Source organism: Phocoena phocoena, chromosome 11, assembly GCF_963924675.1.
Source record: "Phocoena phocoena chromosome 11, mPhoPho1.1, whole genome shotgun sequence".
Taxonomy (NCBI): Eukaryota; Metazoa; Chordata; class Mammalia; order Artiodactyla; family Phocoenidae; genus Phocoena; species Phocoena phocoena.
The window spans coordinates 66,917,896-66,940,846 of NC_089229.1; the positions used below are offsets into that span (position 1 = coordinate 66,917,896).

The 22,951-nt window shown below is 38.2% G+C and overlaps 1 protein-coding gene across 2 annotated transcripts in view; it reads right to left on the reverse strand.

The window, feature by feature from the left end:
* Positions 1-22,951, reverse strand: part of ANO6 (anoctamin 6) — a 213,042-nt gene that overhangs the window by 77,373 nt on the left and 112,718 nt on the right. For both annotated transcript variants that reach the window (XM_065886887.1, XM_065886886.1), the window contains one exon: positions 12,804-12,932. In XM_065886887.1, coding sequence (XP_065742959.1) covers positions 12,804-12,932 — 129 coding nt within the window. The remainder of the gene's footprint in view (positions 1-12,803; positions 12,933-22,951) is intronic.

Consider the following 22,951-nt stretch of genomic DNA (forward strand, 5'->3'; position numbering starts at 1 on the left):
CTGCCTCAGTCCTGGCTGCTCTTCAGTTACTGTTGCCGCCCCTAGAGATGCCTGTCTTTTGATCTCGATATCCTTGGCACTTAGAATGGGTCTAAAGTAGAATAAACAGGCAATAAATGTCTGGTGAAAGAATGAATAAGTTGAGTGGATGGTGGGTGGATGGCTGCCTGTTATGTGGGGACTGACTGAGGAATACAGATCACTGCAGTGCAGCAACTGGGCTCCTCTTCCCTGAGGGGCCCCCCACCCCCAAGTGCTCCATGAACTTTTACTTACGGGCATTATAGGACATGACAGAGAAGGACAGATACAGTTTAATTCTGGAATGTGCTAGCACCAGATAGCTCTGGGGCATCCAGAACAGGAAGAGGCTTCCTGACCGCTAGGAGTCTGAATTATGAGATGACAAAGCGGGGCCAGTTCAGAGAACCTGGAAGGAACCGGCCCCATGAGAGGTCAGTTCTGTCATCACACATACCAAACACAAACTACTCCTGTCTCGGTTGTATCAGCTGCATCAACCATGACCGTGACAAGCCACATAGTGCGAGTTAGACATAGTTCCTCCTCTGTGGGATTTCTAGTTGAGGTCATAACTCCTTATCACCTTCATAGGACTCTATCCTCTCGATTTTAGTCTACCAGTTGCCCCTTAGCTCTTGTAGTATTGGCCTTCCTTTTACTCCTGGGCATAATGGTTAAGATTCCAAGCGAAAATTCAAATCCTGGTTCTGCCATTTGCCAGCTCTGTAATGTACTCTGCAGGTATCAGTGGCTTCATCTCAAAGGTGGTAAAGGAAATAGCTTCATCTTGAGGTTTTTTTTTTTTTTAAGGATTAAATGTGATCATGGGTATAAAATCCTCAGCATGAGGCTTGACACACAAGCTCTGTAGACATGTCAGCCAACATTACCTTCTTTCTCTGCTTTCAAATACGCTCAACCTCTTTTATTCCTTTAAAAAAAAAAATCCTCTCTACCTTGTAAGCCTTAGAGGCTCACCTCTTTTAATATCAAACATCAGAACAAAAAAAAGCAACCCCAATCACTTGGCTTCCACAATGTGCACCCAGTGACATCTTAATCCCTCTAATGGGATACCAATGACACCATTTTACCAGAACACCAGGAAATGGATCTTAAATATGAGTCATTTAGCCCTCCCTCTTCTTGACTCTTTATACCACTACATTGTCCTGGTCCTCAGACTACTTTCTTTGATATCTGATGGATGTATATCCTTTTCATTCTCTGAAGAAAGAATTAATATTGTTAAAATGGTCATACTACTCAAAGCAATCTACGGACTTAAGGCAATCCCTATCAAAATATCCATGACATTTTTAACAGAACTAGAACAAATAATCCTGAAATTTACATGGAACCACAAAAGACCCAGAATTGCCAAAGCAATCCTGAGAAAAAAGAATGAAGCTGGAGGTATAACCCTTCCAGACTTCAGACTATGCTACAAAGCTACAGTAATCAACACAACAAGGTATTGGCTCAGAAAAAGACACACAGATCAATGGAACAGAATAGAGAACCCAGAAATAAACCCATGAACTTATGGTCAATTAATCTATGACAAAGAAGGCAAGAATATACAATGGAGAAGACAGTGTCTTCAACAACTGGTGCTGGGAAAGCTGGACAGCTACAGGTAAAACAATGAAATTAGAACATCCCCTCATACCATATAAAAAAATAAACTCAAAATGGCTTAAAGACCTAAATATAAGATATGACACCATAACACTCCTATAAGTGAATATAGGCAAAACATTCTTGGACATAAATCACAGCAATATCTTCTTAGATCATTCTCCCAAGGCAAAAGAAATGAAAGCAAAAATAAACAAATGGGACCCAATCAAACTTAAAAGCTTTTGTACAGCAAAGGACACATCAATGAAAGGAGAAGACAACCTATGGAATGGGAGGAAATATTTGCAAGCAATGAGACAAACAAGGGGTTAATATCCAAAATATATAAACAGCTCATACAACTCAATATCAAAAAAAGAAAAAAACAAACAACCTGATTTAAAAATGGGCAGAAGATCTGAACAGACATTTTTGCAAAGAAGATATACAGATGGCTAACAGGCACACAAAAAGATGCTCAACATCACTAATTATTAGAGAAATGCAAATCAAAACCACAATGAGATTTTATCTCACACCTGTCAGAATGGCTATCATTAAAAAGTCAACAAATAACAAATGCTGGCAAGGATGTGGAGAAAAGGAAACCCTTGAACACCGCTGGTAGGGATGTAAATCGGTGCAGCCACTAGGGAAGCCAATATGGAGCTTCCTCAAAAAAACTAAAAATACAACTGCTCTATTATCCAGCAATTCCACTCCTGGGTATATACTGGGAAAAAACAAAAACTCTGAAAAGATTCATGCACCCCAGTATTCATAGCAGCACTGTTTACAATAGCCAAGACATGGAAGCAACCCAACGACTGGCTTAAAGAAGATGTGATACATACACAGATGCATGCACACACACACGATGGAATCTTACTCAGCCATAAAAAGAATGAAGTACTGCCATTTGCAGTAACATGGATGGACAATAATCTCAGCAACAGAGATTATTAGGCTTAGTGAAATAAAATACACAGAGAAAGACAAATACTATATGATAGCATTTATATGTGGAATCTAAAATATAATACAAATGAATGTATAAACAGAAACAGATTATTTTATTTCAAATTGTTGGATATTTAGGTTGTTTCTAATTTTTCACAATTATGAAGGTGCATGTAATTTTAATTTCTTTAATATGTACTGCTGTACTGCCACAGAGAAAAGTTGTACTAATTTATCCTATTTTAGTTCTTATTTGGTTCTTTACAAAGAACTCCTGTGAAATTTACCTGATATCTCTCAATAATTGGTAGACCTTGGAGTTGCTTTATAATGCCCTCTATTTTACCACTAACTATAAATACTTAAATAGCTGAATCAAGGATAGAACATTTTTATTTGCTTAAACATGTTAATGTATCACCTTGGTGTAACTTTGATAAGACAGTTCTTGTTATTTCCCTTTGGCGTGGCAATCATAAAGAACTAGTGGAATATTTTAAAAATTGATCAAAAAATCTTCTTGGTTTGTCAGGTAGATAAAGTAAATTAGCATATGTGCTATATTTGTCAAACAGGTACATATCAGGAGAAGACTGCTTACTTAAGAAAAGATTGCTTAAATTTAATATGAAATCATCAGCTTTACTGCTCTGTAGAATTTACACTTGGATAAGTCACAGTGTTTTCTTTTTTTTAATAGATCTTTATTGGAGTATAATTACTTCACAAAACTGTGTTAGTTTCTTTTGTACAACAAAGTGAATCAGCCATATGCATACATATATCCCCATATCCCCACCCTCTTGAGCCTCCCTACCATCCTCCCTATCCCACCCCCTAGGTCATCACAAAACACAGAGCTGATCTCCCTGTGCTATGCTGCTGCTTCGCACTAACTGTTTTACATTCGGTAGTATATATGTGTCAGTGCTACTCTCACACTTTGTCCCAGCTTCCCTGCCCCCTCCATGTCCCCAAGTCCGTTCTCTACATCTGCGTCTTTATTTCTGCCCTGCCACTAGGTTCATCAGTACCATTTTTCTTTTTAGATTCCATATATATGCATTAGCATACGGTATTTATTTTCTCTTTCTGACTTACTTCACTCTGTATGACAGACTCTAGGTCCATCCACCTCACTACAAATAACTCAATTTCATTTCTTTTTATGGCTGAGTAATAGTCCATTGTATATATGTGCCACATCTTTACCCATTCATCTGTCAATGGACACTTAGGTTGCTTCCATGTCCTGCCTATTGTAAACAGTGCTGCAATGAACGTTGTGGTACATGTCTCTTTTTGAATTATGGTTCTCTCAGGGTATATGCCCAGTAGTGGGATTGCTGGGTCGTATGGTAGTTCTATTTGTAGTTTTTTAAGGAAACTCCATACTGTTCTCCATAGTGGTTGTATCAATTTACATTCTCACCAACAGTGCAGGAGGGTTCCTTTTTCACCACACCCTTTCCAGCATTTATTGTTTCTAGATTTTTTGATAATGGCCATTCTGACGGGTGTGAGGTGATACCTCATTGTGGTTTTTTTGTTTTTGTTTTGTTGTGGTACGTGGGCCTCTCACTGCTGTGGCCCTCTGCCGTTGCAGAGCACAGGCTCCAGACACGCAGGCTCAGCGGCCATGGCTCACGGGCCCATCCGCTCCGCGGCATGTGGGATCCTCCCGGACCGGGGCACAAACCCGTGTCCCCTGCATCGGCAGGCAGACTCCCAACCACTGTGCCACCAGGGAAGCCCTCATAGTGGTTTTGATTTGCATTTCTCTAACAATTAGTGATGCTGAGAAGCTTTTCATGTGCCTCTTGGCCACCTGTATGTCTTCTTTGGTGAAATGTCTATTTAGGTTTTCCACCCATTTTTTAATTGAATTGTTTGTTTTTTTGATACTGAGCTCCATGAGCTGTTTGTATATTTTGGAGATTAATCCTTTGTCCATTGTTTCATCTGCAAATATTTTCTCCCATTCTGAGGATTGTCCTTTCGTCTTGTTTATGGTTTCCTTTGCTGTGCAAAAGCTTTGAAGTTTAATTAGGTCCCATTCGTTTATTTTTTTTATTTCCATTACTCTAGGAGATGGGTCAAAAAAGATCTTGCTGTGGTTTATGTCAAAAAGTGTAACAGTGTTCTTGACATTTAAAAAAATAGGGTAGAGCTGTCTTCCATGTTAAAAATGAAAGAAAATTAATATTGCATATTGCCTGACATAGCCATTGCTCAATAAATATTTGTTGAATATCTGAGGCCACACAATTTGTAGCTAAAAATAATCTATGTGCCTTATTGGAACCCTTACATGTAAGAACCTAAACCTATGTTTATAGTCTATGATGTGTATTTGGCAGCACAAAATGACTAAACCAGACTCACTGGTTCTGAGAAAAGCCCAGCCATATACTAGATGGTGCTGTTAAGTTCCTCTATCTCTAGGGGAGCAAATTCACTAGGACTGTAACCTGGATCTTTTTTTTTTTTTTTAACCTACTTCTAGCAAATTCGAAGTGACTGTAATCATTGAGGACTTATGGACATCACAAAAAGATGCATATGGTTCTACTATTGTCAGTGGAGAATGGTCCTGGGGGTTTTAAGTAGAGAAGGACAAGAGCACTTATCCCACCCCAGAAACTGGAATTTTATTCATACCTCTTTTGGGATGTTAATAAAGCTGCCAGAGAAATAAAAAATGAAGCAATCAAAATCACAAAGGACAGACTGGCATAATTAAGGCAGCTTTCTGTCCCCTAAACACCTGAGATTACACATCTCATTCAGCTTAATAAAGTCATTGTTGGGAAGGACTTGCTTTTGAATTATACAGTAATAATACTGATTTTAAACACCAATTTTTACCATTTGCTTTATGTCACCTAGCTTTTATGCATAAAAAGCAGGGGTTGCAATGTCTAGGAAGTAAGATTACTAAATACACTGTGATGATAATAAATCAGCATAAACAAGTAGGGATTAATGAAATATATGAATAGATTAATTTCAAATATTCTTCCAGCTTTGTTAGGAAAAATACTGATGGTACCATCATTGTATTTTTGAACCTGCCAATCTTTGTTACATCTATGAAGATGGATGAGGAATAAGACAAAGGTACATAATTTGTGCAAAAAAACTACTCTCATTACTCAAAGTGCTTCTTATTACTTATATATCATGTGCGCAAGAAGGTTTGGTAAGCAGGAATAAATTATTTAATTGGGACTTAATTTAAATTCACGTGTTGGTGATAAAACACTGAACATTAGCAGGCCCGATCTGATGAGGGATTTACCCAAGTAGGTGAGGTATGTTCACAAGGGACAGAAAACAGACGAGCATCCTAAATGGTAAGCATAGAAAGGAAGAGAATATTTACCTGAAGCTTATTTCCAACTTTTCTTTTTAAATTAACATTTTTGGTGTAATTACAAAAATAAACAAATGGTAACTTAGAAAACAGATGTTTTCTGAGAAGGAAAAAAATCATCTGTTATCAATCCACTAAGATAACTACTGTAAATACTTCAGGGCAATGTTTACATTGCCTACCTGTTTACATGAACAACCTGGAATGCTTGCTTAAAAGGCAGATTCTAGGGCCCCTCTCCTGGAGATTCTGGCTCAGTATGCACAGGATGGGGCCTGGATAATCTAGTTTTAACAAGCAAAGCAGATGACTCTTATCATCTGACAAGTTTATACTATTTTTTTAGGACACATCTTTTCTGTGCATATAAGCAGCTTTCTTTTATGATTATTTATCCCCTTCAAGCCTGAGAATTTGGTATAGTTGATTTTTCCCAACCCTTCACCCTTTTACAGACGACCCTTTAAAAAGTGAGACACAGGTGACTGTCGGGACCAGGGCAAATGACAGCTTCATTCAAAACTAACTCAGAAGGACTAATCGGGAAAAGGATTTTCTCTTCTCCACATCTTTCTGAGATGAAATGGGATAATCAGATTTTACTTTTCAGGATTTCACTGTCTTGTTTGTCTGTTTTTAAGGATTGAGCCCAAGGACACTTCCTATTTTGGAAATAAGAATCAAGATTCGGATTCACTGCTCTTGTGCTGAGTACTCAAAAATAAAACCAAATATGCTTATTCCAGCAACACATCTTGTAGTTGTAATTTGAAACTGCTGATTCTAATTTAATTTATTCCTTTTAACCTACAATCTTAGTTTAAGCAAGTAGGGTGTAAAGGAAGGAGATAAAAATATAAAGAGCTCTCTGCTTTAGTCTAAAATTTTAAGGACTTAAAGCTAAACCTGATTTCATACCTGAAAACAAAAGACAGAACACCTACCAAAAGTTATCTGAGAAGGTGAGACCACCCAACACCGGTTGCCATCATCACTTAACCTAGCCTAATATTTTTCATGGACTATTTGTAGCAAATATGTCATTACCAAGAATTTTTTAATATTATTCTGATTCTCCATAATCCCCTTCTGCCATCCCTTTATTTTTTCAATTTGGAGAGTGAACGGCAACATTAAGTCGACTCAATCATGCCCTCTCCTTTAGGAGGCTCCATGGGACAAATTTCTTTCTGGGGGATCTTTAGACCAGAAAGATTGTATTTCTTTTGAACAACCAGTTTTGCTTTTATTGTGCTGAAACTTTAAACCATGCTATTGACAACATCCTCTATTTTCTTTGGCTACTAGGAAACTCAGAGGCAAACGTGCAGATGAACTCTTCAGTTCTGAACAGGACCTTATGGTTAATAAGAAGTCATTTTATTTACTACTTTGACACATGGCTTCATTTTCTTTTTCTGGCTTTTACATTTCTGTCACCTTGATTTCCTCATCTACATTTTTGGTATATTCTGTCAGTGACCTCAAATACTTTTTAATGAATTACAAATAAACTATGTTAATGTAGTATTAGCATAAGCAGGAAGCTAATGACTATAAAAATTATGCATTGCATGTTAAAGCCAATAGTGAATGATTATCTATACTGTTAGTTATCATCTTATTAACCACAAATAATCATATACTTAATGCACGTAAGACTTACTGATAAATAAAGCAATGTGATCACCTTGATACAAAAAACAAAGCAATTGATAAATTTTAAAACCCAATTATAAAAACTCACAGCAACCTAGGACTAGAAGGGAACTCCTTTAACTTTTTAAAAGAAAACTACCAAAAATTTATAGTAAATGTGATATTTAATGGTGAAATTTTACAACCATTTGCATCAAAATCAGGAATACAGTGGTGACTACTGTAAGGTTGGATCTTAACAAACGGCACCACGAAACAGAAGAAAGCTTCAAGTGAGCTTTATTAGGGAGCGCTCCTGGGCGAGGTTCACTGGTCCGAGAGAAAGGGGCCAGAGAAGTCGCACCCGGGCGAGGGTTGGGCAAGATTTTATACGGGAAGAAGGGAAAGGGGTGTGGTGAATCTGGGAGGGCGCAGGGTATTCCTTATTTGGTGGTCTTTTCGGGTATCCTGGGGGACCGTCAGTCTCGCCCCTCGAAAGGCAGGAAGGCTGGGCCGGGTGCAAAGTCCCCAGGTCAGTTTCTGGAACTGGGTTTGGAGAGTTTCGGTCTGATGCAACCTGTGAATCTGATTGTGTTCCCCGGCCTCGGGCCAGTTGGCCTTACAACTACTATGTGTTACTGGTTTTATTCAAGAGGTCTTAGCCATATCGCTTGGACAAGAAAAAGAATGAAGTATAAAGAAAGGTACAGCAAAACTGTCACTTGTAGACAATATGGTCTTCTTTTGAGAAAACTTAAAACAAGCATTAGAAACTATTAGAACTAAAAAGTTTATCAAGGTAACTAGATACAACTTATAAAAAACCAATATTCTTTTTTAACACACACAATAATCAATCACAAACTGCAATTTAAAATGTCTGACAACAGCAACAAAAATTTAATAGCTAATAAAATGTATAAGATCCTCATAGATATTATTATAAAACTTTACTAAAGTATGTAAAACCTCAATAAATGGAGTGATGTACTGTGTTCAACAAATTAGAACTTTTTGATGAACTTTTAACCATTTGCAAAGAAATCTCATTTAGCTTCTGGGTAGAGTTCCAGCCTCATGATAAGTCATCTAAAACAATGGACAACAGTTTTAAAAGCTCAAAGGGGGCTTCCGTGGTGGCACAGTGGTTAAGAATCCGCCTGCCAAGGCAGGGTACAGGGGTTCGAGCCCTGGTCCGGGAAGATCCCACATGCCGCAGAGCAACTAGGCCCATGTGCCACAACTACTGAGCCTGTGCTCTACAGCTCACCAGCCACACTGAAGCCCACACGCCTAGAGCCCGTGCTCTGCAACAAGAGAAGCCACTGCAATGAGAAGCCCGCGCACCGCAGCGAAGAGCAGCCCCCACTTGCTGCAACTAGAGAAAGCCCGCACACAGCAAGGAAGACCCAACGCAGCCAAAAATAATAAATAAATTAAAAAAAAAAAAAGCTCAAAGGATCTGTAACCAATTAGTCAGTTGTCTCACATAATTTGAAAGTTTGGATATAATTTAATTCAACACTCATTTTTTGGAAAATTTCTTATTCTGCAGTCTCCACTGGCCAGATCCACTAAAGAATTCTTAAGGTCAGATATACAATACAAACTTATACTTCCATATATAAACTTTTCATAACCTTCAAGGAAATAAACTTTCCATCAACTTTTAGGAATGGATTCTGCTGATAAAAAAGTAAATATCGATAAATAGTAACACACTCAGGATTTCTTATACTGTTATTGTGCTATCTAGACCTTTCTACCCTCTTTACCATCGTCTGCATTATACCATTACTTGGTCATAAACACATCTGTTTGAAGGGAGGCCAAGTGTCAGACAAAATGAAATTCAGAATCGATCAGTTCTGCCACTGGTTAGCAGTCTTGGATAAAGGAAATGGAAGAGAGCGTGACTAACAAAACTGAGCAGGAGGAGTTCGAGAAATACATGGGAATTTGTTTTCTTTAAAACATTTTTGCTCTTCACAACATAGAGCAAACCTATTTATATATATTTAATCATGTGCTGTGCCAGACATTGCTGGGGCTGCCTATTCAACAGCCATTCTCCCTTCTTCATTACTAAGAAAAGCCTGATGGTTTGTCAGATACTGGGTGATCAGGTGATTCAAGAGAGGAAAGACTAGTCTTGATTAGTCTATGCTAATGACGGTAATTCCATTCGTCTTGCCAGTAGTTGGTTTAGGAATAGACCTGTGATAGACAGTCAACAGTAAAAGGAAGAGGGGAGCTTTCTTCCCCCTTCAAAAGGACCATGAGAAAGGGCATTCCCTCGTTCTGCCTCTGGATGTCTGGAAATGCAGCAAACATCACGTAACAAAGTGAAGACAGTTTAAGAACAGCCAACGTTTGAGGATGGCAGGGCGGAAGGATGAAATGAACCTCAATTCCTGATGACCTCATTAAGCCAATAAATTACCTAACTCAGAAATGCTCCTATGTCTGGACTATTTCTTAAATGAGAGAATTATTATTTCCTTTTAGCATTTAAGCCATTTTGAGTTTGGTTTTCCTGTTACTTGCAGTAAAAAAAAAAAAAAAAAAAAAAATCCAAACTGATTCTGTGCCACGGACAGCAGTACTAGCTAAGCGAACACTTATTATTGGAACAACTTATGATCATCCTCACGTGTAATCTAAACGTAAATGGTTTATGCTTTTTAAAGGGAGGTGTGACGTTCTGAGGTATTTTCACTAATATAAGGGGACAAAGTGACATGATATTTGGAGGTTTGGTGTAGAAAAATAATTTCCATTTTGCTCACGTGCAGATGCAGCCTTTTCCTCGTCTATGTTTTGAATACTCATAGCCCTATCAGTTCTTTCTCCACCTCTAAGCAAGAATTTCACAATACTTTTTAGATCAGCCCCTGGCAAAGTCAACCTTGGTGTTGTTTTAGGAAATCAATATGATTTAGACATACTTTTTTTTTTCCCTCCCAAAGAAAGAAGAATTTTGAAATTGCCTTTCCTTGGCGTTATGTTAAATCCTGAATACGTCCTGACAGGGAGTATGATGGAACGCGCAAATGATTTTCCAATTAATAAAAATGTGATTCCAAAGCTGACCTTAGAATTCTAAATTAAGTAATATGTATAAACAGAGACTCAAAACACTTCAAAGCACAACTTACAAAAGCCAACATCATGGTGTATCAAGCCATGAGTTCAGGAATTGCCAAAATTAATGATGATTTTTTTTCTCTTGATTTTTGAGAGTTACTCCAGGACCTATGTTTCTGTGTAAAGCAAAGCAGACCTTATTAATAATGTAAGAGGCTCTAGGACTCCTTTACCATGGCAGAGAAGCTCTTATCTAAAACTAGAACTGTTTCCTCTATACTTTAATGGATTAGGTTTGTTTAACTTACTTTCTATAGTGCTCAATTCTGTTCCGTTGGCATATGGATGCCTAATAAATATTTGATGATGGTGACCATAACTGCACAGAAGATATCTTAGTGTCCACAGGAAAATGATAAAACACTGTAAGCTAGTTTCCTCTAGTGATAAAATTATATAAAAACAGGAGAGTGATGCCTTTTCATACTAGTGCACTTAAGAAAACCCCAAATAAAAGGTAAGGTATAAGAATTAACATCTATTTAATTTAATTGTTTTATTTAATCCTAACCATAATCCTCTGGACTAGGTACTGGGATTCCCATTTTCCTAAATCTAAGATGTCATTGGTTGTATACTGAGCCAATATTTTATGTACCAATAAGAAAAAATGCAGCCAATGAAATTATGATACACCTTTTTTAAGATGTACCCTGATTTCAGAGACGTCAAAATGTAAAAATCGGGGCTTCCCTGGTGGCACAGTGGTTAAGAGTCCGCCTGCCGATGCAGGGGACACGGGTTCATGTCCCGGTCTGGGAAGATCCCACATGCGGCCCGTGAGCCACGGCCGCTGAGCCTGCACGTCTGGAGCCTGTGCTCCGCAGCGGGAGAGGCTGCAGCAGTGAGAGGCCTGCGTACCACAAAAAAAAAAAAAAGTAAAAATAATAGGCATCTCAAAAATAATTTAAAAATACGATTCTGATAAGAAAATTCATCCAAGTCACACAGCCAGTTGGTAGCTGTGGCAAAGACAAGCCGCTGTCCACCAAAAACTCATGTTCCCCGTCCACAGCCTGGAGGTCCTACTGAGAAATGGCTCTCCGGCCAGAAACTAGGCTTTCCACCTTCCAGAGTTCTGACCAATAGAATGTGAACACAACTGATATAGTCAGTTCCAGTCTAAAGAGGTAAAGAAGCACGAGTACTTTCTTCATTCTCTCTCTCATCCCATCTACCATTTATGGATGCTCAGCATGATCTTGGAAAGTACCTACTGAAAATGGCAAAGCCTCTGTGTCAGCCTGGGTTCCTGAATGACCGCAAGGAACAAAGCCCTGCCTGTACCCCCAAACCACTGTGCCAAATAGGGATGCCACATTTGTTTGACACGAGCAATAAGTAAACTTTTATTTTATTAAGCCACTGTAATCCGAGGCTAGTGTTACCTCAGCTAGAATTATTTCAGATAATACAGTGGCAGAATCAGAATTTGAATGTCAGGTTCCAAGAGCACAGGTTCGAGATTCAAGACAAGAGTTTGAACCATAGCTCCACCGGTTCTTACACTAGAGTCCATGAACTTGGGCAGTCATTTAACCTATGGATCAAGTTTGTCATCCAGAATGGTGTGAAAATAAAAGGCACCTCACAGACTGTTCTCAGGATTAAATAAGAAAATGCATGCAAAATGCATGGACCATCCATGAGTTATCACTCCCTGAATGCTGGCTGTTATTACACTTGCTGTCATCGTTAATCATTAGCTTCCTTTCATACCTAGTTGCAAATCACCAAGTGTGCTTTTAATGTAAATCTCTTCTACAGATAGAAAGTGCCATTCCTCTGAAGAAAGTCCACCTTCAGCTTAAGAGCCTGAGGAACTTTCTGTTCCAAAGTTTAAAAAGTTAAAAAAAAATTTTTTTTCTGTTACCATGCCTTGAGGGAATGATGAACAGAGAAAATATGAAGGTATGTTTGTTGTATGATATTTCAAACACCAGTTTTCACTTTACTGCTTACATAAAAATAGCACTTTATTTTTTCATTTCACAATATTATAAGGAATAAAAGGAAAATGGGATAAAAAACTTACCCTTTGTTTTTCATTTGAACCCTTTTTATTGGTCTCTTTTCTACTTTCATCTTCATACACCAGAACAAAGTCAATTCTTCGCTGACCATCATTAAAAAAGAGGGAGTCAAGTTTTCCATTAAATTCTTCCTGTGTGGATAGAAAAATAAATTTTAATATAGTTTTTTGAAAAGTGCCAATTTATAAGTGTTTATTTTCTAGCTTTAATAGATACATCAGTATGTTTACAGAGAAAGAGAAATAAATCCATAACTAGTTACTCGACCAAGAGGGCATGGTCACCTGATCTTTGCAAGCATAGCCTGTTCTTGGTGAAAGAAGTCCTTGAATTGAGCAAGTTAGCATTATTCTACAAATGTATGGGAAAACATCAGCATTATGAATATAACACAGTTATCCCAGAATTATTCCCACCTGGATGAGCAAAAGGAGTATCAAGTTTGGAAATGAACACAGTAACCAGAGACGCCTATCGGAAGGACCGAAGTTCATTTAACAAGAGAAAAAAATCTAAGACAAAGCACTGTTTATGAAAATCTCATCCTACCTTTACCATCTTTTCTAACCTTTCCATCAATTTTCATGGCTTCTCTCTGAACCTCATCACTATATAGAAAGTATCATTTTATAACCTTAAACAAATGCCAGAAAATGCTTTGATACACACAAAAGATACACTGGTCATTGGTATTTGTCCCCAAATCCACACAAGATACCCCCTCACTCCTAGCAAAAAACAAGCAAACAAACAAAAATCCCAGCAACAAGAACAAATAAATGAGCCTTTAATTTAGAGCTTAAAAGCCTTATGGCGTGGGCTTCCCTGGTGGCGCATTGGTTGAGAGTCCGCCTGCCGATGCAGGGGATGCAGGTTTGTGCCCCGGTCCGGGAGGGTCCCGCGTGCCGCGGAGCAGCTGGGCCTGTGAGCCATGGCCGCTGAGCCTGCGCGTCTGGAGCCTGTGCTCCACAACAGGAGAGGCCACAACAGTGAGAGGCCCGCATACCGCAAAAAAAAAAAAAAAATCCTTATGGCATAAAAACAAAGTCATAACGGCAGAACACAGACCTAATACAGTTTAAAACAATCTCTGTTACCTTATGGATTTGGACAGAATTGTTTTAATTTGCTCTAAGGAAAGGCTTGAGTTTGTGTTTCTCCACCATCTGGTCGTACTGCTTATGTGAATGTTGTTTAAGAATCGGAATATTTTTTTAACTGACAAGTAATACTTTTCAATTCTTCATTTTTTTTCCATTAAAAGTCATGGGGAGGTTGCATTTTGCAGTCATTTGGTGGAACCCCTTAATCATTAAATGTGATTAATTCTTCTCTTCATTCAGCATCAGTTAGTACTACACAAATCACCTTATTTTACTGCCACCAGTTTCCCGTTTTCTTCACACTTTTGCGAAGATGTATATTTTTGCTAAACATATACAAACTGATACTTGTCCCTCCTTTCCTCTTTTCTACCACAGAGCAGCTAAACAGTGTGACTTGGCCTGAGACCTTTCCCAGCCGGGACGCTGAGGGGCCAGAAAAAGACACATCAGTGTCCCAGGCTGAGGATACCACCCAATTCTTTTATTTCCAATTTCAGCTCTTTAAAACCAGTAAACGTTAAGAGTATTTAAAGCTATACAAGACACAGAAAACAGGCTTATGGTTACCAAAGGGGAAAGGGTGGGGGGGATAAATTAGGACTTTGGGAGTAACATACACACACTACTATATATAAAATAGATAACCAACAAGGACCTACTGTATAGCACAGGGAACTCTACTCAGTATTTTATAACAACCTATAAAGGAAAAGAATCTGAAAAAGAACATATATATATATATATATATATATATATATATATATATATCACTGAATCACTGTGCTGTACATTTGAAAATAACACAACACTGTAAATCAACTATATTTCAATTAAAAATAATTAATTTTAAAATACATTAAAAAAAAAGCTATACAAAAATGCTAAGGCCTATTGTTTTCACTTCAGCCATGGAGTTCTTGAGGCCCCTCCTCTCTTCAATTTCTCTTCCTTTCAGTGAAGATGTTACTATTGGTGACAACCTGGGCAGTTTCTAGACGAAAACCGTGTGTAGAGGAAAAAACTATGAGGCCGAGGGGAAGTGGAGTAAGGTGGAATATAGTCACGAAAACCTGGTCATTGTTACAGACATCTGAAACGTGTCCAAAGCAGCTTGCTATCTGGAGCCCACATCCTGCTGCCTTTCTCTGGTGGTGTCTGACAGCTCACTGAAGTCACGTTCTGAAGAATGAGGCCTGGAATAAGAACCACATCTGCACATGGATCCAGACATTCCTCCCCACACAGCCCTTGGTCAGCCACACGGGTTGGCAGCAAGCTCCCAGATAATCAGGTCTGTATGCACATCTCTCCTGTATGATAGAAGACCATGGCCCTTTGTTGGAGGAAAACGCCACTGGCTTGGCAAGACTGTCTGTATGAAATAACTAGGTCAGACTCTCATATGGTATTAGAATGCAGTGCCGGGGAAAAGAGTGCCGAATTCGTATGGCTGTGAAATCCACGTTTCCCATCTCTTGGCAGAAAACATTCCACTAGGTGACTGCGAAGAGAAGGGAGAAACAAAATGCTGGGCTAGAAAGAATATCTAACAAACAAGGGAACTAGCCCAAATAGAAAAGACTCAACTATGAACAAAACAGTACTGCTTGGAAAAGAAAAAAAGGCTGGATTTTTCAGTTATAAGTTCCAGTATAGGCCTGACTCATCCAACAGGTATTGAAATGACAGAAAAACTAAAAAAAAAATTTGTTTTAATCCTCTTCTAAAGTTTTGAAGTAAAGTTGTAATAGTTTCCTAGGATAAATATTGATGATCTTCTTCAAAATGACTGATTATTCAGAGATGGATTATTCTAGTCCTGACCTCTCAAAATCTATTCAAAATTGCATCTTTAGTCTTTTCTACCAAGTCAAATGGCACCAAGATGAAACACAAAAAACCCCTGAAACCCAATCTTTCCTGTTCCGCAGCTTAAGTTTAAAAACACTTTAAGAGGGAAGACATATGGGAACATATGTATATGTACAGCTGATTCGCTTTGTTACAAAGCAGAAACTAACACACCATTGTAAAGCAATTATACCCCAATAAAGATGTTTAAAAAATAAAAAAATAAAAATAAATAAAAAAAATAAAAACACTTTAAGAGATGGTTTAAAATTTATCAGGTCAAATCATTTTAGAGACTGGAGCTTACGTATGGTTACTGACTTCCCCACTAGGAAACTTATTAACTCTTATACTCGTCAGAGTAACTTATTGTTACCCTGAGGGTCTTAGGCAAATGTCTTTAATGCCAAGGAAGTAAGCAGAGTCTCTAGCTGTTAATACTTCTTTCTTCCTGGAAAAAATATCAAGTAAATTTCTAATTACAGTTTAGAGTCTATAATATGTTTTATTTGTTCATAGCCATTGCCCTCTCTGGTTCCGAGGACGCTAGATTCCACCAATTTAGCGTCCATTTACTCATTTGCAGCAATCTGACCCAAAGGTGTACTTAAAGACTGCAGTGGTTAAAAAGACTATCCATGTTCATTTGTCATTATATCAAAATAAACAAAACCAATGCTGCCAACCATTGCAGAAGGGTGACCTGACCACCTCTGTCTTTAACTGTTGGCTTTGACATTTCACACTTGGGAAGAGAGGCATGCTTGGTCTGAGCCAGGGGAGGTCTGAGAAATAAGCTTCTGGCAGGGTAGTGTAGGAGAGGAGGAATAAGAAAGGTTGGGTGTAATGTACCCAACTGATGTTTCCCAGGTCTCCCTGCTCTCAGCTGGCTTCTTTCCTCCATTTGTAGGGCATCTCCTTCAACAAAACAGCCCAAAGGGCTCTTTTAACCAAATCAGGATAAAAATGCAAGCAGCAAAATTACGCTGCCAGACTTTGTGGATTCAACCAACGTCAGACTGAAAAAAAAAAAAAAAAATTACAGAAAGTTCCAAAAAGCAAAGCTTGAATTTGCCATGTGCCAACAACTATTCACATTTACATTGTATTCACAATTTACATAGCCTTTACATTGTACTAGGTAGTATAAGTAATCTAGAGATGATCAAAGGACATGGGAGGATGTGTATACATTATATGCAACTACTATACCATCTTATATAAGGGACTTGAGCATCCAAAGATTTTGGTAACCGCCCTGTGAATACCAAGGGATGACTGAAATTACTTGGTAGGAAAACTTCTCATAAGTTATCTGGATTTTCCTTGAACAGGAGCTTTGGGTACATGAAGGGTCACATGATGATTACATAATGGTGAGGCTTGTCTTCCGCGTGGAGAAAGAAGGGCTAGGGAAGTAAAGGGTCTGCGGAAACAGCTGCCTGGGTGTAACTGCTCCATGGCATTTAGGTCAGTTAGAGATGAGCAGCCCATCTCACTAAGCACCCTCCTGGAATCCCTGGCGTCAGCACTTGGTGAGTCCAGGAAAGAAGTTGCTGCTCAACATGTGTCCAAACTCACACTTCTCAAGTGTCCTCAAATAAACAAAATGTGTCCTCAAATAAACCCTGCAAAATCAAGATTGGAAGTCCCATTTCACAATAGAGGCATCTACTCCTACAGTTTAAGATGCAAATTTTAAATGATTTGTCCAACATCTGGATACAAAGCAATCAGTTTGGGATCTCTCCTCAAACTCTCATTTGTGCGTAAGGATGTTGGAAACTTGCCTTGGACAGCAAGTGATATTATCTGATTGTATCAGATTAAAAAATTCTAGAGAATTTCCAGTTTATTCCTGCCCCTGTTAGGGCTGTCATTTACTATGAGATTAGAGAGTGTTCCAGGCTTATTTGGATTAGTGGTCTCAACCTCTACAGAAAGCAGGACACAAAAAGTCTTACTGTCTAACAGTGATAGTTGAGGAATTACACTATGAAAAACAAACAATATCAAAACACTCACATAATTAAAGGGCAACTGATATGTGAATGTGGAAAACACATGTGGCTCTCTGCGGTAAGACTAGCAAAACAAAGTAGTTAATTCCAGGAAGAACACAACAGGAAAAAAAAAAACTTTAATTATAGCGAAAAACTAAAGTGAAAATATAGGATTTTCTGTTTTTCAGTAAACCTTGAATCCCTGTATATCGCAAGTTTTAGGGAAACAAACGTTTAGAAGCAAGAGCCTTTATGTAAATATTTAGACCCCATGAAATATAGAACATAATGAAAATTTATTTATATGCCATGCAGGTATAAATGAGATATATTCTGGTGTTTTCCCTAACTGTAGCAGAGTCCAGGCAGGTTCAAGGCGTAAGAGATAGTGGAACATTTTTTTCTTTATAAAGTGTGCAAAATTACTGCAAGGGATAGCAGAGACTACATCAATTTTTATTCAGATCACCTCCTCGGCCTGTAAGAACACTTGATAGTGAGAAAATGCAAAGTACAAAGAAAAATGCCAAGAACTGCAGGCATGGAAGGCTGAATGCTGAAGTTAGAAACATTAGTATTATGAGAAGCAGGGGTGGGAGAAAAGGAAGTAACACGTTAGTACCAGGGATAAGGAGAAGTACATGGATGCACAAGGGAGCCACACAGGAAGTCAATCGCATGTTGGGGGATATGCGTGAGAGTGTTTTGGATGGGGCATTCAAGAATGTGTTGGCGGGAAAGAAGTGCAGTGGAAAAGCTGCTCGTTCAAGGAGGTGGTGTATCTAGAAGTGAGGATTCCAAGTCTGTTAGAGAGTCCAAGAACATCCCTGTTGGTGACTCTGTGACAATCAGGGTAAACTTAGGAGTGATCCAGAATAATATTTGTACGAATCACTGTCTCCTTCCCCACTCTGTTAAACACACTTTCAGCTTCTGAAGGCCAATGGCCGGGTCTTGTTCACCCTGAGTTCTCTGCTGAGCCTTTGCATTTAGCAGAAGCTTGGTTTGCTTTTTTCTTAGGAAAATATACCTTTTTTTTTTTTCTGATGATAAAATATATACCCAATACAAAAAATATTCTGAAGATACAGGGAAGTATAAAGGAATGAATAAAAGTCATATGTAATCCCATCTCCCAGAGATAAGCCGAGCTTCTTAATATTTTGGATCTCTCTCTCACGCACACACAAACACACATGCACATTCACTAAAATGATACCATACTACACGTACTGTTCTAAAAACACCCATCACAGCCATTTTTCTAGCTTGAAAAAAAGCTCTGCACCATCATGTTTAGTAGTTGCAATACCATTTAGTTAAACCGTTCCTCCACTGATGAACATGTAAGTTCTTTCCAATTTGCTGCTTTTATAAACACTGCTGCAAGGAGCATCTTTACACATATGTATCTGTGCACATGTTCAATTACTATTTTCTCAGGCTAAATTCTAGAAGATTTTAAGGGACCTAGCCTTTTAGAGGTTTTTTGATATATATGTTGCTCAACTGTCATCCAAAATATTTATAAAAATGAACACTTCCAACAGCAGAGTATGAAAGTGCCTTTCCCTCACTGGATTTCACTCTTTTTCACTTTTCCCATGAGAGTTAAAATACCGGGTTTTTTTTCATTTGCACCTTTTAATTAGAGAGCACTAACATTTTTATGGGTACTGCCCAATTGAATTAATGCTTTTCTAAAATGCCAATTACTATTCTTGACCTAACTGAACTATCTTATTATTTAATCCCTTCTCAGTAGATTCTTTTGGTTTTTACTCATGAGATTCTAAAGACCACGCTGGGAAAGGAGCAAGTGGGTGAATGGTAATACAGAAGCAGCCCATACGGTTACTTCCCAAAAGGAAAAGAGAGAAATACTCTAGGGCACTGTCTACCAGCCCTAGGCTTAACAGTGCTGGCGTGTTTTTGGAAATGTAGACATTTAACTGGAATGTGTGATACTAGTTTGAGAAGGTCACTGGCCCCTGGACATACTTTCCAAAACAGTGTACATGCTCCCTGTGTAACTACCAAATATCAGTATATATTTTGACTCATAATTTTTTAGAATATAGAACTTACTGCTGATTTAGTTTATAAGTGATTTCTGTTACAAGTTTAAAACTGATGTACAAATTCTTTTTTTTAAAATTTATTTTTGGCTGTGTTTAGTCTTCATTGTTGCACAGGCTTTCTCTAGCTGCAGTGAGCAGGGGCTACTCTTCAATGCAGTGCTCGGGCCTCTCATTGTGGTGGCTTCTCTTGTTGCAGAGCACGGGCTCTAGGCTCACAGGTTCAGCAGTTACGGTGCACGGGCTTAGTTGCTCCGTGGCATGTGGGATCTTCCCGGACCAGGGCACAAACCTGTGTTCCCTGCATTGGCAGACGGATTCTTAACCACTGAGCCACCAGGGAAGCCATGATGTACAAATTCCTAAAAAATTGTCTTGCTGAGGGAGGAGATATGGGGATATATGTATACGTACAGCTGATTCACTTTGCTATAAAGCAGAAACTGCACACCATTGTAAAGCAATTATACTCAATAAAGATGTTAAAAAAAAAGAAATTAAAACTGAAAAAAAAATTGTCTTGTTAATTTATATTTGTAAATGGCTATAAGTACTTTCCAAATAGTGGAACTGGCTATTTTCAGTCATTTCCCATCAAAAATAGATGTAGTTCATTTATAAATAATATTAGATTGTGCCATGAAAATGCTGCTGCTGCTTCTTCGTCTTTCTTTTCTTCTTTATACTCATGAGGGAATGCTCACATGCCAACGGCTTCTTCCTGATTTGGTATATGCATTTTGCCTTTGTTTCCCTTGCCTGTGTTAAAATAAACTCTAGAGTTCTATTATTAGAACATCATGTTTCAAACACAGGGTGAGGGTGGAGGCATAATGCCTCAGGCATAATTATTGTTAAATATTTCCCTCTAGCCTGTGCCAAGGAAGCAGTAGTTTTAGCAAACAGAGTTCTCATATGTTTTTAAATATTATATTCTTAAAATTTATGAACGAGGCTAGAGGAAATATGAAAATAGAACTTTGAAATGACCTTTAAAATAAAGCTTCCTTAAAAGGAGTTAAGTGACCAGGGAAGATAATAAGCTTTCTATTACGGGAAGATTCTTAGTTTGGAGCCTTCTCAGGGAGGATGGACTCCGAGTGAACTTTTCCTTAAACCCACAGTTAGCTGGGATTGGGATTTGCATTAGCACGACTTCAAACTTGTTTTGCTTTCCTGTTTTCCCACAGGTGGTACACCATTTTAAAAACTTTTGTTTAGCTTTCCTTAAAGGTGATCTGCAGAAAAGAAGACGAACAAGTAAAGAAAAGGAAAAGAAAAGGAAAAATGTGAAAAGGCCTATAGTGGTTGTTTTCTTACTTTCCCTTTTCTAGAAGAAGCCATCATCTGCTTCCACTGTTCTCATCTGGTAGTGGTAACACTGGTGAAAGAAATGTGGGTGAGATTAAGCTGTAAGACATTCCCAATAAAGTCAGGAATGATAAAGTGATGGATGTGATGAAACAAGACAAGTGGTGCAAGAGGACATTTGTTTGAGAATGGTTATCCTCCTGGAGGCTGACCTCTTAAGGTTTCGATATCCCCAAAGTGTCTTGCTTTGTTTTAATATCGAATTATGGATTTAACATCAATCCATTTACCTTAAACTTTTTTGAACCTATTAGCATTTTCAGTTTGTATCACCTCCTGAGGAAGAATACGCAGTAGGTTTTCCACGTGGGCAAGATGGTTGTCCTAAATGACATTTTTCGATCTTTAACAAATAGTTCCCAATCTCATATTCTGGAATCAGTTAGAACCAAAATAATATTGCTACAACCAAATCCTGCATGACTTAATGGACTTTCACACTATTCCATCTACACAAGCTCCTTAGACTTAAGGAACAATAATTTTAGCTTGACTTCATAACCACAGGTTTCCCTCCACCTACCCTCTTGTGCCTCTTAATTAATCTTATTTCAACAGCATATTTATTTTCAGTTTTTGGAAAATTAAATGGTTATGACTCAAAATTCTTAACTGGTAGCTCCCATTCGCCAAATCCATAACTGTGAACTACCCCTTTTTCTTAGTCATCTGAGTTGCATGGGGCCTGGGTTACCAATCCCTGAGATTTCATGCTTTGAATGAAAGCCAATCTCACAAAATGTGATTATGATCTGAGAATAAACAGAAAAGGGAGTCTCAAGATATTGCTCTTCAGACTGTTGAGCTGAAGAAGACACATAAGGTATAACTGAGGGCGTAACTAAGGCAACAAGTGTTCAGCTCCTTACTGGGTTCCTGTGTAATTCTTCTTTTGCAGACTCCCTTACAGTTACAATCCATCATTCCCAGAGAGCTCTTCATCTTTCACAGGAGGTTTCCATTTGCCATCTAAGAACTGCCCTGAGTTATTTTCAGCTGCTCAGGGTTTGCAGTACAAGTGTCCCGTCATCAACTGTGATTCCCCTGTCGGACTGTTAGGTCCCCATATGTGCCTTGGTCATCATCTTCTCAGACCACTTCTCTAGGAATTGATGTTTGCAACCTCATTCAAAGCAAGAAGAAGAAAAACAAATCAGAGCATCTAGTGCCCAGCGAAGCAAAGGACTGTGACAACTCCTATCAGTTGGTTAATGCCTTATAAAGATGTTACTTTTTCTCTTGAAACTCAAGAAGCAGTTTACAAGAATAGCTATTCCTTGTGGCATCAAAATGAGGATGCAGAGGTGTTTCCAAAACAAAATTTAAAAAACCAAGTGACTCATTTAAAACAATGGCACAAAAATGTTAAACTGACTACAGATAACAAATAACACCTTAAAAAATCCTCCTCCCGTCAATTATTGGGAATTTTCAAGAAATAAAATGTTCTGAGGAAATGAGTTTTCAGATGAACTTTATGCTAATTAAAAGGTTACTTCAACCTTTCTGTGCTCAAAATTTTCTCAAATATAGTACATAATAATTTTTGATTTCTTAAAGAGAGGATATTGCACATAATTACTACTAGTATTGCTACTACTGCTCTTATTAAAAAAGTAAAAATGAAGAGAGCCCCAAAGAAGAACAAAGAACATGGGTTTTGGAATCTGGCAGAGATAGGTTCAAATCACAACTCTGTCACATATAACTAGCTGTGTGCCTTTGTGTATATATTTCATCT